The sequence below is a fragment of the Bubalus kerabau genome, chromosome 8 (assembly GCF_029407905.1).
Source record: "Bubalus kerabau isolate K-KA32 ecotype Philippines breed swamp buffalo chromosome 8, PCC_UOA_SB_1v2, whole genome shotgun sequence".
In the NCBI taxonomy this organism is placed as follows: domain Eukaryota; kingdom Metazoa; phylum Chordata; class Mammalia; order Artiodactyla; family Bovidae; genus Bubalus; species Bubalus kerabau.
This window is the reverse complement of record NC_073631.1, coordinates 25630912-25648268: the sequence shown is the minus strand read 5'-3', so window position 1 is coordinate 25648268 and position 17357 is coordinate 25630912. Positions and strand designations below refer to the sequence as shown.

The following is a 17357-nucleotide window of genomic DNA, read 5'->3' as shown; positions in this document are numbered from 1 at the left end:
AAATTAAATATGCAAAATGTGTACCAGCATTTCCATTTGGTATTGTTCTGGGTGAACTATGTAAAGCAATTAGATAAGAAAAAAGACTTAGAGGTGGAAATGTCTGAAAGGAGCTGGAGCATGTTTATAGATGGTAGGACTGAGTTCCAAGAAAAACTGAATCAATTGAAGGGAACCATATAAAATAACAGAATTATAAGGTTTAAAAGATTAATAATAAATAATAAAAATGTTTTCTATATAAAACATAGCCAGTTAAAAAGACAAAATCATAAAGAATCATATTATGGTAAATACAAAAGTAAGATAAGTATAAAGTATGTATGAGATTAATAAAAATATATTGGACTTAATGTGAAGAAAATTTTGGACCCTACTAAAAATCATATGAGAAAATATAGTAAGCAGAGAAATACATCTTAAAAAATAGAATGTAATATTATAAAACATTCTAATTCTTCCAAAATTATCTATCAAATCAGATCTAATTGCAACACCCAAAGATTTTAGCTGAATATTCATAGCAAGGTAATGTGAATAAAAATGATGTCAAATTTTACCAAATCTTCTAAATAATCATACATTTTTAAAAGAGTTAAATGAGGAATATGACCCTTGCCCCCAAAATATGAAATTGATTACAGAATTACAATAATTGAAATAATTTGGTATACTGGTTCAGAGTAACAGAGAAATGCAGAGATGGACATTTATTATATATAAGCTGTGTCTTTCAAACAAAGAGGGAAACATGAACTGTTGACAAACTCGTATTAACATAAATAATATGTATTTTGGCAAAAATTCAGCAAGATTTCTGCTTAACTCTTATGCCAAAATAATATGAAATGATTCAGATATTACACTGTAAAATATGAAGTCATAATGTTGCAGGAAGGCGGACCCCTTCCAGGGCCCAAAACTGGGCTCTTGTCTAACACTCGGAAATGAATTGTCTGAGGAGACACGTGTGCTGACAAAGCAAGAGATTTTATTGGGAAAGGACATCCGGGTGGAGAGCAGTAGGGTAAGGGAACCCAGGAGAACTGCTCTGCCGCGTGGCTCGCAGTCTCGGGCTTTATGGTGATGGGATTAGTTTCCTGTGGTCTTTGGCCAATCATTCTAATTCAGAGTCTTTCCTGGTGGTACACTCATTGCTCAGCCAAGATGGATGCTAGTGAGAGGGATTCGGGGAAGTGGACGGACACAAGGTGTCTCCTTTAGACCTTTCCTGAACTCTTCCGACTGGTGGTGGTTTATTAGTTCCATATTCCTTATCAGGATCTCTTGTCATAAAACTCATGCAAATGGTTACTATGGTGCCTGGCTAGGTTGGGAGGTTTCAATCAGTGTGCTTCCCCTAACAATAATGGCAAGATATACAAAAAGTAGTAGTATTCCTAAATTGGAGAAAAGAAAGAGATTTCTAAGCATGACTCAAAACTCAGAAAATGTTGATATAACTGAAATATAGCTTAAACTCTACAAGGTAAAAAGTAAAAAATCAGACTTGTGAAATATTTGCAATGCATGACTTTTTCTATACTAGTGAAGGGCATGAAATGCCTGCATTCTAAAGATATTTCTTGTATTCAATTGTTAATTCTACAGCCCTTCTCATATGGTCTGGGATGATTAAAAGTTCTGTAATCCTATTTCCTAATTTGTACTGCTAGACAACAATAGTTAGCTCATAAAATTTTTTATGGAATTAAATGAAATACTACATATAAAGCTTTTAAAACAGTGCTTCAGTAGTTCAGTTCAGTTCAGTTCAGTCACTCAGTCGTGCCTGACTCTTTGCGACCGCATGAATCGCAGCACGCCAGGCCTCCCTGTCCATCACCAACTCCCAGAGTTCACTCAAACTCACGTCCATCGAGTCGGTGATGCCATCCAGCCATCTCATCCTCTGTCGTCCCCTTTTCCTCCTGCCCCCAATCCCTCCCAGCATCAGAGTCTTTTCCAATGGTCAACTCTTCGCATGAGGTGGCCAAAGTACTGGAGTTTCAGCTTTAGCATCATTCCTTCCAAAGAAATCCCAGGGCTGATCTCCTTCAGAATGGACTGGTTGGATCTCCTTGCAGTCCGAGGGACTCTCAAGAGTCTTCTCCAACACCACACTTCAAAAGCATCAATTCTTCAGTGCTCAGCTTTCTTCACAACTCTCACATCCATGCATGACCACTGGAAAAACCAAAGCCTTGACTAGACGGGCTTTGTTAGCAAAGTAACGTCTCTGCTTTTGACTATGCTATCTAGGTTGGTCATAACTTTCCTTCCAAGGAGTAAGCGTCTTTTAATTTCATGGCTGCAGTCACCATCTGCAGTGAGTTTGGAGCCCAGAAAAATAAAGTCTGACACTGTTTCCACTGTTTCCCTATCTATTTCCCATGAAGTGATGGTACTGGATGCCATGATCTTCGTTTTCTGAATGTTGAGCTTTAATCCAACTTTTGCACTCTCCACTTTCACTTTCATCAAGAGGCTTTTGAGTTCCTCTCCACTTTCTGCCATAAGGGTGTTATGAGGTTACATATCTGAGGTTACTGATATTTCTCCCGGCAATCTTGATTCCAGCTTGTGCTTCTTCCAGCCCGGCGTTTCTCATGATGTACTCTGCATATAAGTTAAATAAGTAGGGTGACAATATACAGCCTTGAGGTACTCCTTTTCCTATTTGGAACCAGTCTGTTGTTCCATGTCCAGTTCTAACTGTTGCTTCCTGACCTGCATACAAATTTCTCAAGAGGCAGGCCAGGTGGTCTGGTATTCCCATCTCTTGCAGAATTTTCCACAGTTTATTGTGATCCGCACAGTCAAAGGCTTTGGCATAGTCAATAAAGCAGAAATAGATGCTTTTCTGGAACTCTCTTGCTTTTTCCATGATCCAGCGGTTGTTGGCAATTTGATCTCTGGTTCCTCTGCCTTTCTAAAACCAGCTTGATCATCTGGAAGTTCACGGTTCACGTATTGCAGAAGCCGGGCTTGAAGAATTTTGAGCATTACTTTATGTGTGAGACGAGTGCAATTGTGTGGTAGTTTGAACATTCTTTGGCATTGCCTTTCTTTGGGATTGGAATGAAAACTGACCTTTTCCAGTCCTGTGGCTACTGCTGAGTTTTCCAAATTTGCTGGCATATTGAGTGTAGCACTTTCACAGAATCATCTTTCAAGATTTGAAATAGCTCAACTGGAATTCCATCACCTCCACTAGCTTTGTTCGTAGTGATGCTTTCTAAGGCGCACTTGACTTCACATTCCAGGATGTCTGGCTCTAGGTCAGTGATCACACCATCGTTATTATCTTGGTCGTGAAGATCTTTTTTGTACAGTTCTTCTGTGTATTCTTGCCATCTCTTCTTAATATCTTCTGCTTCTGTTAGGTCCATACCATTTCTGTCCTTTATCGAGCCCATCTTTGCATGAAATGTTCCCTTGGTATCTCTAATTTTCTTGAAGAGATCTCTAGTCTTTCCCATTCTATTGTTTTCCTCTATTTCTTTGCATTGATCACTGAGGAAGGCTTTCTTATCTCTTCTTGCTATTCTTTGGAACTCTGCTTTCAGATGCTTGTATCTTTCCTTTTCTCCTTTGCTTTTCACTTCTCTTCTTTTCACAGCTATTTGTAAGGCCTCCCCAGACAGCCATTTTGCTTTTTTGCATTTCTTTTCCATGGGGATGGTCTTGATCCCTGTCACCTCTACAATGTCACAAACCTCATTCCATAATTCATCAGGCACTCTATCTATCAGATCTAGTCCCTTAAATCTATTTCTCACTTCCACTGTATAATTGTAAGGGATTTGATTGAGGTTATACCTGAATGGTCTAGTGGTTTCCCCTACTTTCTTCAATTTTAGTCTGAATTTGGCAATAAGGAGTTCATGATCTGAGCCACAGTCAGCTCCTGGTCTTGTTTTTGTTAACTGTATAGAGCTTCTCCATCTTTGGCTGCAAAGAATATAATCAATATGATTTCAATGTTGATCATCTGCTGATGTCCATATGTAGGGTCTTCTCTTGTGTTGTTGGAAGAGGGTGTTTGCTATGACCAGTGCATTTTCTTGGCAAAACTCTATTAGCCTTTGCCCTGCTTCATTCTGTACTCCAAGGCCAAATTTGCCTGTTACTCCAGGTATCTCTTGACTTCCTACTTTTGCATTCCAGTCCCCTATAATGAAAAGAACATCTTTTTTGGGTGTTAGTTCTAAAAGGTCTTGTAGGTCTTCATAGAACCGTTCAACTTCAACTTCTTCAGCATTACTGGTTAGGGCATAGACTTGAATCACTGTGATATTGAATGGTTTGTCTTGGAAATGAACAGAGATCATTCTTTCGTTTTTGAGATTTCATCCAAGTACTGCATTTCGGACTCTTTTGTTGACCATGATGGCCACTCCATTTCTTCTGAGGGATTCCTGACCGCAGTAGTAGATGTAATGGTCATCTGAGTTAAATTCACCCATTCCAGTCCATTTTAGTTCGCTGATTCCGAGAATGTCGATGTTCAGTCTTGCCCTCTCTTGTTTGACCACTTCCAATTTGCCTTGATTCATGGACCTGACATTCCAGGTTCCTATGCAATATTGCTCTTTACAGCATTGGACCTTGCTTCTATTACCAGTCACCTCCACAGCTGGGTATTCTTTTTGCTTTGGCTCCATCCCTTCATTCTTTCTGGAGTTATTTCTCCACTGATCTCCAGTAGCATATGGGGGTCAGCATACTGCTGACCTGGGGAGTTCCTCTTTCAGTATCCTATCATTTTGCCTTTTCATAATGTTCATGGGGTTCTCAAGGCAAGAATACTGAAGTGGTTTGTCATTCCCTTCTCCAGTGGACCACATTCTGTCAGTAGTAGTAAATATTTAAGTACTATTTCCTCACTATGGTTATTAACATAAATAGTTTCTTAATGTACATAGACAAAATGGATAACGTACTTAAGTAGGTAGTCCACAAATGAATAAATATGAACAAAATCATATGAAAAGATCATCAACTTCAATCAACAATGACAAAACTTTATTTAAACAATTGTGTCAATATTTTTTAGCCCATCAAATTCAGAAGTTAATAAACTTAATGATGACTAGTCATGTTAGACACTGTTAGTGGGGATGTGTTAACATTTTAGGGAGTAATTTTTCACTACACAATAAAACATAATACTTACCTACATTTTCAGCCAGGAATTCCACTTCTGAGTATTTGTTGTAAATATATATTCACAGAGATGCATGAAGGTTGTATAGAATTTGGTAACAAAACATTATATATTAATTTTGGTAGCAAAATAGTAAACCCAAACCACTACAAAAAGGAGATAGCTGCATAAATAATAGCACATCTATTAAGGGCAATAGGCTACTGGCATTAAAAACATTAGGAAAATTCCTGTTTCCTGGATATGTATATGCTTTATTGATAAGTGAAAAAAAATCCAAGTTTCAGCACAGTTCATATGTCTATTTTTGTAAATATACAGTTGTGCATATGTATTTTCATACATTTATGATTTTTAGATAGGCTGTTTTCAAAATGATGCATAGAAAGGACCTCGGTTATTATCTCTCAGAATTAAAATTGGGGAAAAGTGGGTCTTTCACATTTCATATACTTTTATATACATTGAATTTTTAAATATTGCTTTTATTTAAAGTATATTGGCTTCCCTGGTGGCTCTGAAGGTAAAGAATCTGCCTGCCATGCAGAAGACCCAGGCTCAATACCTGGGTCGGGAAGATCCCTTGGAAAAGAGAATGGCTACCCACTCCAATATTCTTGCCTGGATAATTCCATGGACAGAAGGGCCTGGCAGGCTACAGTACATGGGATTGCAAAGAGTTGTACATGACTGAGCAGCTCACTAACTAATACTACATATCAGTCCCTGGGTCTGAAGGTTCCCCTGGAGGAGGGCATGGCAACCCATTCCAGTATTCTTGCCTGGAGAATCCCAGGGACAGAGGAACCTCCAGGGCTACAGTCCATAGGGTCACAAAGAGTTGGACAGACTGAAGCAGCTAACAATTTTACTTCACTTTAACAAAAAAAAAAAAAAAAAAAAAAAAGAGATCATAATCAATTTGAGAGCTCTAGTTCTTTAAAAAGAGATACCCTAAGATATTCTCTGAATATCTTTTGAAGGAATTAAAAAAAAAAATCCTTTGAAATCCTTGAGGCTGTGCATGGGTAGAGTGTTGAGCTGAATGCGCAAATGGACTTTCAAAGTGCTCATTGCTATTTTGTAATTGTTGAATATAGCAAAGCTGAGAAGATATCTAAAAACTGTGAGAATGAATGAATTGTGATAAAGCTGGAAGCATTTATTAAATCTGTACCAGAACTTTGAAATCCTATAATTTTGCCAGAATTGACAGACCCTTGTACTGAAGCAGATAGTGTGACTCAATAAGGGTTAACGCTCTAAAACAGAATACCGTTTCTTAGGAGGGTAAAATGTAAAAAGTCTATCAAGACTGGCTGTAGATGTAGAGTATTGGTAAAGATGTCGAGTAACTGGAACTCAAATACTTTACTAGTAGGAATGCAAAATGGTACAAGTACTTGGAAAACTAAGGTGTTGTTTTTATTTTATATAAAGTTAAATATACTCATACCATCTAACACAGCAGTCTCATTCCTAAGTTTTTACACAAAGGCATAATCACACATGTGTACAAAAAGAATTGTGCTCAAAAGATCATAGCACTTTTATGCATAAAAGCCAAATGTCAGCTATTAATGAATAAACAAACAGCTTGCGGTATACTTATTTAATAGAATACTACTTAGCAATTAAAAGGGACAAACCCCTGACATTGGAATAAATGACTGAATCTTAAAGACATTATAGTAAATGAAAGAAGCCAGACATGAGAGTACTTTTAATTTCCATTTATAGGAAATATTAGAAAAGACAAACTATAAAGACAGCAAATCAATGATTTGTATATGTATATATGTATGAAAGTACATAAATGCAAAGGGCCTTATGGATCTTTTGGATGATGGAAATTTTGTATATCATGATTGTTGACAGTAGTTATTAAAACCTTCCTCAAGACATTTAATTGTACACTTAAAATTGGTAAATTTTATTATATGTAAATAATACATCAAAATTTCATTTGAAAATCTTTGAAAAATATTCAAAAATTAACAAATGGAATATCACACATTTTAGCTCTTGAAGCTCTTGAAGAAATCGCAGTTATTAAAGAAAAAAAACCTCACACACAGGAAGTCATTTATTCATCCAAAACTAAGGAGGAACTGAACTATTTCAGGATATCAATGAAAATTCATCTAGTATACAAAGTTTAATTTTAAATTCTATGGTTGCATTTGGAATAACTCTTGATAATATCCATTTGTCATTCATTAGATTTATATTCTATCCTAAACTGTAATGGAATTGAGAAAATGTTTAATTTGCTATAATATTCAGAAATAAATTATTTGTCAAGTTTTGTAAAAATAATTGTCAGGGAAATATTCTTTAAATGAATTAAAAATATAGTACCTATGATAATATTTGGGTAAGTATATTTTACACCTCAAGTAAAAGATTAGTATTCATAATGTCCTCTTCTTAGTAGAGTTTGCTGTTTATAGATATCTCAGAAATTTTGTTTGCTCTATTTAAAATGTTATAACCTACAGAAAATAATCAACTTTTTCATAACTTAAAATTCAACTTTGGAGATTTAGGGTAACTTCATTTTTTAAAAAAATAATAAGCTGTCATAGGAAAAGAAAAAAAATTAGTCTTTAGAAAAATACCAGTACAGAGTATTAAAGGTAGATATGGCTAAGAAGCTAATTCTTTGATATGTTTGTATGCATGTGTATATATATTTATATATATATACATATTTATATAAATATGCATATATATGCACACACATACATACATATTTACATATATATAAATTATAAAGTACTACACAAAATACTCTGCGTTGAAAATCAACCTAATGAGATTTAATTTTTTTTGCTTTAAAAAAATGAATAAGTTTTATTTCCTCTGATTTTATTTTTTAAATTAAGATGAATTTTTTTAAAAATTCAGGAAATAATAAAACCAAAGTGAGAGTCAGTAAATATATCTTTCAAAATTATCAAATTCAACTATTTTTTAGCATTCTCCTTAACTTTCAGTAACATTCTAATGGGGGTATAGAATATATGAATACCCCAGTTATACAGAAGACTATTGCAATTGCTATACAAAATAATCGAAAAATATCTCACCACAGTACTTTTATAAAGGGGTATTAGTATCTTCTTGTAAAGATAAGAAAACCGTGACTCATGGTAAATAAGTAATTTGCTCAAAGTAACAAGTCTTGAAAGTGAAAGTCTGTCTGAACTCAACATTTAACCATTCTAGGATATGAAAGAGATGCCAGTTTAGGTTTAGTTTCCTAAAAACTGCAATATAGAGAGCCTGAAGGGCAAAGTTCATGTAAAAAACCAACATTGTGTGTGTGTGTGCACACTCAGTAGTGTTCAGCTCTCTTGTGAACCCATGGACTTTAGCCCATCTGGCTCTTCTGTCCATGGAATTTTCCAAACAAGAATACTGGAGTGAGTTGCTATTTCCTCCTCCAGGGAATCTTCCTGACCCAGGGATGAGACCCATGTTTCTTAACATCTCCTGCATTGGCAGGCAGGTTCTTTACCACTGCACCACTTGGGAAGCCTGTGTTTTATTATTTGGTTCTTAGAGAACCTTTAGTGTCCCTGAAATATGGCTTCTGGGTAAGTTTGCAGGGTTTGGCAGTTCTCTTTGAAGCCTCTTGGGGTTATGCCAAAGGGACAGGGTCCCATGGGAATTTAGTCTGAATTTTCATCCAAATGAACACCTGCTGTCATTGTTCCTTATCCATCCTTTACTCAGCAATGCCAGCTCTCTCTTTGTGGTAGGACCCATTCAACACAAGGAAAAGGCATGCCAGTGTTCTTCACTAGCTTTTATTTCCCCCGTCTCTTTCCTACATGATTCATTGCCTGAGTGTCTTGGAAATAGAGGAGCTAAGTCTAAGTTTGTCTTTGGCTGTGTGTTGTTCTGTATTTCTAGGAATTTAGTCAGTTATAGTCCAGTCTACATAAATGGTCTTTTGATCTGATCCTCTCCTTTCTCTTCTCTTCTTCTCCCTCCCTCCTCCATCTGTCCTATTTATGTTGTTTTGGAAAGGAAGAGATCTATTATTGCAAAAATATATGCTTGTGAAGCAATCTACTTTTAAAAGTTTCACTTCTATAACTTAGAAAAAAATAATTCAAGCAGAGGTAAATTCACTGATCATATCCCTGTGGATAACTAATATTGACCATTCATTTTTAGTACTTGATTCATGTTTCTTTAGTTTTGTTTAAATAGTCTATTGGATGAAGGCATTTAACTACATAGTAAGGTATTCCAAATCGATTTTGAACCAGATTAGGGATAAAATCAAAATAAATGATTTTTAAAAATTAATTAATGATAATGCTGTATAATACACCAATAATAGCCCAACTCAGATTTTTCCTATAATTTCATACCATAGCAACAGAACTTTGCTTTATTTAAAATGTATTTTTATGAGTTATTAGTGAAAAATTTTTTTCAAAGCTACTGGACTAATAAGAGTGAACACCTTGATATTCATACTTAGCAAACCAGGAAATTGACCATGTATGTATAACAAAATTATATCAGAATATCAAAACATAGAATTTTTCAATAACTTTTATTTTACAAGTGTTGTTTCAGTACACGTCTGTCTATACCTTTGTGTCCTTTACCCTTGTGGATTAATTCAATTACTCAACAGTTTTTAGAGGATAAAATACACAAAAACATTTAGAGTTCTATCACATCGCTATCTTGGGGGAAAGCAGCACTCTGTCTGCCATCTGCAGAGGGCATTGGTCCCTCTCTTGTGGCTAATGCTTTGTTATGCATGAGTAAGCACATTAGCCTTTTCATTTCATTCATTAGACTTTTAATCCTTGATTAGTGTTTTCAGGATTCTTTCAAATACACAGCTTCTTTATTTCCTTTGTGTTTGGTTTTTCTTTTTCTTTGATCCCTACTAGGAAACAAAATTAACAGTTATTCGCTAAAATTGCCCCATTTCTTCTGAGATGACTGGTAAATATATTAGTTTCTCATTGGAGTGATTAATCATGTGTCAATGAAGAAAGGGAAAATATCTCCTTGCTTAGAATAATAGAGACAACTATTAAAAGTCAGAAAGAACAGCAAGTTGAGAAGCATGAATCACAATATTACACCAGTCTCACATATTGTGTGATTCTGTGTCATAGAAATTCTGAATGCATTTCCTAAATGGAAGAAACATCCATTAGGGTGTGGAACTGGTATATTTGGGATCTCAGAGTTTAGATACACTTGTCACCAATTTTCCAAAAGTAAATTTCCCCTTTGTTATTTTTCTCTGGTAATCAAGATAAGTCCGAAAGTAGCTTGTGGAATGAGCAGTTAACACATCCAATATACTCTTAACAAAGTTTGAAGTCATGTATCAAACTTACCTGTACTAGATAGAAACATTCACATTATATTTTTTACCATAATTAATCTCAAAAGACGAGGAGACTAAGAGCTTCTGCACTCGATCGTTTCTCCACTTACACCATCTTTCTAGCTTTTGTATAACAAGAATTTTAAATATTTTTTGGCATTTATGTACATATGAACTATTTTAAACATTCTTTAAGCATAGACCAAAAGCATGTAGAGGAGGTGTATGCATTATATAGAGATTAATTCCTTGAAGTAAATATGAAAAGTAACCAACGGTGACTAATTCATACTTGTACAGAATTTATGTGTATTACTCGTTTCTGCCTAATTACACAATATCTTCTTGACAATGGTATTTTTTAGGAAAGGTTAATTTAAACTATTATTCTTTAATTTTTTCTCTTTTAATTGTTTCCACAGATATTAGGATCATAAACTGTCCTGTCTTTTGTTTCTCTTTTTCTCCTTAGGATGCTTCCATTGCACACAGATTCCATATCATGAGAGAGAAACACCCAGAAAAATTCAATAGTAGGTAAGATGAAAAAATGATTCATTGTAATTATGGTTGCTGTTGATGGACTGTGTCATAAAAAGGGTCATTGTATGATATAAAGCATTTAACATATGAATGACTGAATAGGGCTTGCCATGTGTATAAGTATTAAGACATAAATGTAAACATATTTAATTTTCCTTGCTAAACTTTAGGGAGGTTATAATGGGGAATACAATGTGGTCATCTTTGCTCCATTTTCATATTGAGAAGACAGATATCAAGTATAAAGTGAAAGTAGTTATTAGGATACACTGGAAGCCTTTACGTGGCCCAGTATGTGAGGGGTGATCATCCTAAATCTGAAAGAGAAACACGCGGCTCTGATTTGGTCATGCTGAGTAACTGTACATTCCATAGGTATCATATAAGACGTCTAATTTTTGTTCTATCAGTCCTGTATTGGCTTCAGCTAAATGGAAAATAAACCAGAGAAATTTAAGTGCTGACAAAAACTACTGTTAAAGACTTTCTCTTCAGAGCAAAAGCCCTTGAAAGCCAAAATTCATTTTGCTGCTATAACAATACACAGACATTATTTCCTCAGAAATGTAGATACTGACTTTTGCTGATATTCAGCGAAATTGAGAAAGATGGGCTTTGTTATCTTCCCCATTTCTAGAAGGAAATATGGCCATCTCCACCCCACTACCCAGGAAATTTTGGGCAAAAGTGTATTTTGTTTAATTATATCCATTTCTACTCTGTTCATTTCACAGTTACAAAATAATAGTCAACATTTATATATACATATTTAAGTGATTTATATATTAATGTTCAAAGTCAAAGGCCCTGGGATCTCTCGATTTGTCTAGGTTGACATTATAACATGAGTGTTATAGAACACTTACAACTACTGAAAATTCTTCTGTTTCAGTTTTGTTATACACCAGGAGATTGACATAATTTTCTTCCATGTGATTCCATAATAAATGAATGTATTTTAAATCTATTTTAGATGTTTTAACAATAGACTTTAGTGTACTACTTTATATAAGAATTATCATATTAAATAGTTTCATGTAACATCCTACCTAATTTTTCATTATATTGATCTATATTAAATGTTTTAGCAAGACATGTGAAAATGTATTTCTAAAATGTACCCCAGGTATCACCTTGAGATCTTCCTACCCTACAGATGATAAATCATGATGCTATGGTTTACTTTTTCTTTCATAGTTCAAGCATCTATGATTTTGTCTTAAGGAAAATGGAAAAAAGTATGTCATAAATATGTATATGTGCATATATATCTTTAGAAAGATTTGCAAAAATCTTTTAACTTTGGTTTCTTCTGAAAAAGGGAAAGAAGTGGATGGGATGGATACTGAATTTTTATTGCAGTATTTTAATTTTATGCCATCTATATTACAAAATTAAGTCAAAAGTAACTTCTTTAAAACTTTACACCATTTTTCTTTATATCTAGAATATACATTTTCATTTTACAAGATTTAATTTTATTTCATGAAATTTATGTAAAAATGATGTAACAATAACATTACATTTACTTTGTAAGTATTTTAGCACTTGATGATCCACCTTGAATGTACTGGAAATGAACACATTTGTTAAAGCACATAAAGCCATATTATAGAATTAACTATCTTATGCTTACCCCAGTGCCATTCTATGAGTCTTTCATGTGTTGATATTCATATATTAAAATAGGTTTGTAATAGCCAGGACATGGAAGCAACCTAGATGTCCATCAGCAGATGAATGGATAAGAAAGCTGTGGTACATATACACAATGGAGTATTATTCAGCCATTAAAAAGAATACATTTGAATCAGTTCTAATGAGGTGGATGAAACTGGAGCCTATTATACAGAGTGAAGTAAGCCAGAAAGAAAAACACCAATACAGTATACTAACGCATATATATGGAATTTAGAAAGATGGTAACAATAACCCTGAATACGAGACAGCAAAAGAGACACTGATGTATAGAACAGTCTTATGGACTCTGTGGGAGAGGGAGAGGGTGGGAAGATTTGGGAGAATGGCATTGAAACATGTAAAATATCATGTATGAAATGAGTTGCCAGTCCAGGTTCGATGCACGATACTGGATGCTTGGGGCTGGTGCACTGGGACGACCCAGAGGGATGGAATGGGGAGGGAGGAGGGAGGAGGGTTCAGGATGGGGAACACATGTAAACCTGTGGCGGATTCATTTTGATATTTGGCAAATCTAATACAGTTATGTAAAGTTTAAAAATAAAATAAAATTAAAAAAAATAAATAAATAAAAAAAAAAAAAATAAAAAAAAATAAAATAGGTTTCAAGCCAAAAAGATGCTATTTGAGAAATGCTGCATGCAGTGCACCCCTTTAGGAGTTTTACAATTTAAAAGCCCATCAATGCATTAAAATATGCATAAGGGGGGAAATTTTTGTTCCACACTTATTCAACAGAGATAGGATGAGGGAAAGAGTGGAGGAAACCAGAGAAACAGAAAGAGAGACATGTGCGATGGGGAGGGAGAAAGGAGAAGAGTACAGAGCAGTGTATCGATACATTTATGAGATGCTCATTTGATGGCCTTTATTAGAATGCCAGTATTTATAATGCTCCTTCGAAGCTAATCAATTCTGTTCTCCAGAATAATTTTAATTATTTTAATAATGAAGACTTCTATTATTCATATATGTCTATTTAAGTTTTTTATTATTAACTGCAGTACTAATCAATGACATTGCTCACTACCTAACATGTGGTTAGATATCATTGACTACAATGTGTTTATGTATCCCAAGTTTAGAAGATGTAAAACTGCATCTTACTGAAATGTAAGTGTAAATTTAAGTCAAAAGTAACTCTCGCTTATATAAAGGGAGTATTTCATTTGGAACGGTAATAACATAGAAAATCCCTTCTATATTGACACAGCTCACATGTTTCTAGTATGAGTTCAAAGAATGCCAGCTATATCAGTAGTTGCTCAGTGAATTATCGCTGACTATTTTTTTAAGGTAACAGTCAGCCCTAAAATTATATACATTACCAAGTTAACTATCCATATATATTGACTCTGAACTTTTGTAGATTGTCTTCACTCAGTGTTATGAGCATTTAGGTAATTCCCCACACTACAATGCAGCATATTCAGAATATGAAAATTTTCTAATAAATTTATATGAGGAGGAAGGCCAGGTAGTGTGCACAAGCACTTTCATACTCACAAGGACAACTTTCTAGATTTCAACATCGATACAGGTTCAGCTATAGCACTTTCATATTTTCAGGAATTTGCAAATGAATTTTTTTAAGTACTCCTAATAATGGTGTTTCAGATCAGATCTCTTGTCACAATAAATCATACGCCATTAATATTATCCTCTAGCATGCTCACCTTGAAATTCATTTATATTTTAAAGAACATGATGTTTCTAACATTATCTTAAGGAAATCAATTACCAAAATATATAGTTCTGTTCTCTATGCTTCTTATGACAGAAATTGAAAGAACTGGGAAAGATAATGATTTTCCTGGTGGTGCTTAAGCAAGTGCTAGTTGAGAGGTTTATATCATATTTTTTTCCAAAATTTCTACATAAATCTATGTTAACTGTTAAAAGGAATGTGCTTTTCAACTTTCTAAACTTTAAGATAGTCTTTAATCAAGCTGAATTTAAATAAATATTTCTGTTCTTTTAGGCTGGAAAAAATAATTCTTGAAGTGTCTGTGCTTCTATGTCTTATGCTCATAATTCAAATTCATTATACCTTTCCCAATTTTATTTAGAAGAAGCATTTTAAGTTTTTGCTTTTCCTAAAAAATTAACTGTACATAAACACACTAAAATATCTATTAACATAATTATGAAGGGTTATAATAGTTTGGAGAAAATGGTTGAATTCTATGTGTAAATCTGTGTAACATTGACAAGGACTTATAAGTAATATGCAAAATGCAGCTAACTATAGAAAAAGCCTTAGTGATTTACAGAAATTTCTTAACAATGTAGTCATAACTTGTTTTGAGAGTACAAATTCCAATTCTTTACAGTATACAACACTTAACGCACCTGCTATCAAACACCGAGGGCTAGCAGGGCTCCACAAAGATGCTGTTTCATTATGTCACGTTGATCACTTAAAAGTATCTCGCCTCTAACTCCCTGAATGAAACAAAGATCATTTTCTTAGTCCCCTGTTCAAGAGGTATGAGCCTTATTTCTGTCCTACTTTCTGCTGTTTTATGAAGAAATCTGTAAGTAGAAAACTTACATTGGTATGCAAATTTTAATAATGCCGTTTAATTAAGAATCCAGGTAGTGATATAAGATATGACAGAGAGCCTTGCCTTCTAAATGTGTGAGAAGAAACAAAACTGAAAAATTAATGTTGCAGACTGATAATTTGATACTACCATATTAATAAGGGGCTTCCCTCACAGCTCAGTTGGTAAAGAATCTGCCTGCAATGCAGGAGACCCGGGTTCGATTCCTGGGTCAGAAAGATCCTCTGGAGAAGGAATTGGCAACCCACTCCAGTTTCTTTGCCTGGAGAATCCCTTGGACAAAGGAGCCTGGTGGCCTACAGTCCACGTGGTCGCGAAAGTCAGACACGACTTAGAGACTAAGCCACCACCGCTATATTAATAAACCTGATTTTGAAAAGAATCTGTGCTCTGCAGCTTGCTCACATTAATAGTCAACATGAATTTAGAAGATTTGCCTCTGCCTTTAAGAACACACTCACGCTGTGCAGTGATTCTTGACTTCTTTCCCTAACAATAGGCTTTGAGAGATCATGGAATGAGACTCTTTCTCTCTGGGACTTTAGTATCTATGTAGTGCATGGAATATAATGAGCACTGAATAGATATTTACTAAATTTATTCATTAAATTATACATTATTAAGTGGTATATTTGTTTTTGAAATATCTTAATTACTTATTGCCAAGAAAGGTAATGGAAAGAAAGTTGAAATATGCCTACCATGAGTCTTGATTCTAAATAACTTTTCTTTTAGGTACTAAAAGATTTTTCTGTATTCATGTATTTAATATCCCAAGACCTCAGCCAGCAGTGTTAACAAAATTTTACTATATAAATCCCTGAGCACTGTGAATGCTTTGCTAATTAATAGCACATGCTTACTTATAGATTTGTTTTAACACCTGTATTATCAACTTTATAGGTTAACAATATGTAATTCTCAGTTATTAATATTACCTTGGGCTTCCCAGGTGGTGCTACTGGTAAAGAACCCGCCTGCCAATGCAGGAGACGTAAGAGACATGGGTTTGATACCTGGGTGGGGAAGATCCCCTGGAGGAGGGCATGGCAACCCACTCCAGTGTTCTTGCCTGGAGAATCCCCATGGACAGAGGAGCCTGGCAAGCTAGAGTCCATAGTGTTGCAAAGAGTCAGATATGACTGAAGTGACTGAGCCAGCAGGTACCCTGTGATGGTGTTTAAGAGTGAATAGAAAAGATCTCTCTGTCTTACCTTCTGTGTATACATGTATATACAATAATTGTTTTGCAGTTGTATATTATGTGATATTAAGTAAAAGACAATAAAATTAAATCTTGCCTAAATTATAACAACCTGAAGAGGTATTTTACAACACAAATATTTTTTATCAGTCAAAACCAGTCATAATATATTCTTGTGTGTGTGTGCTCAGTTGATTAGTCATGTCCAATTCTTTGCTACTTCATTGACTGTAACCCACTAGAGTCCTCTGCATGGAATTTTCCAGGCAAGAATGCTGGAATGGGTTGCTATTTCCTTCTCCAGGGGATCATCCTGACCCAGGGATTGAACCCATGTTTCTTTTGTCTCCTGCATTGGCAGCTATGTTCATTAAACACTAGTACCACCTGGGAAGCCTGATATATTCTTAGAATTCAATAAAATAAATGTTCAAAGCTTCACAAGCAATGTTCAAATTCTGTGTGGCATTGTATTTTAGGCCTTTGACCCCACTTTTGCATCCACCAGTCAAGACAACTTCATTATTGCATAGTGAAACATTTTTTCTATTTAAAAATACAGATTATGTTTCATTGTAAACTTCCACATTTGTAAATGATACCATCTTTTAAAAACCAACTAGGGAAATGACACTATTGATATTAAAATTTTGAATATTTGTCATTTAGTATTTTGAATAAAGCTGTATTCATTAGAATTTTTCACATTGAACAGGGACGTTTTGGACAGAATTATATACCATGAGATTCTCATGACCTAAAGTATTTTTACGTCTTTATTTTCTGTGTACCTAGCCA

General features: G+C 34.7%; 1 protein-coding gene across 1 annotated transcript in view; it reads left to right on the top strand.

Moving 5' to 3' along the window:
* Nucleotides 1–17357, top strand: part of DGKB (diacylglycerol kinase beta) — a 1145939-nt gene that overhangs the window by 756568 nt on the left and 372014 nt on the right. The window contains exon 28 of the mRNA XM_055589891.1: nt 11017–11081. Within this exon, the coding sequence (XP_055445866.1) occupies nt 11017–11081 (65 nt within the window). The remainder of the gene's footprint in view (nt 1–11016; nt 11082–17357) is intronic.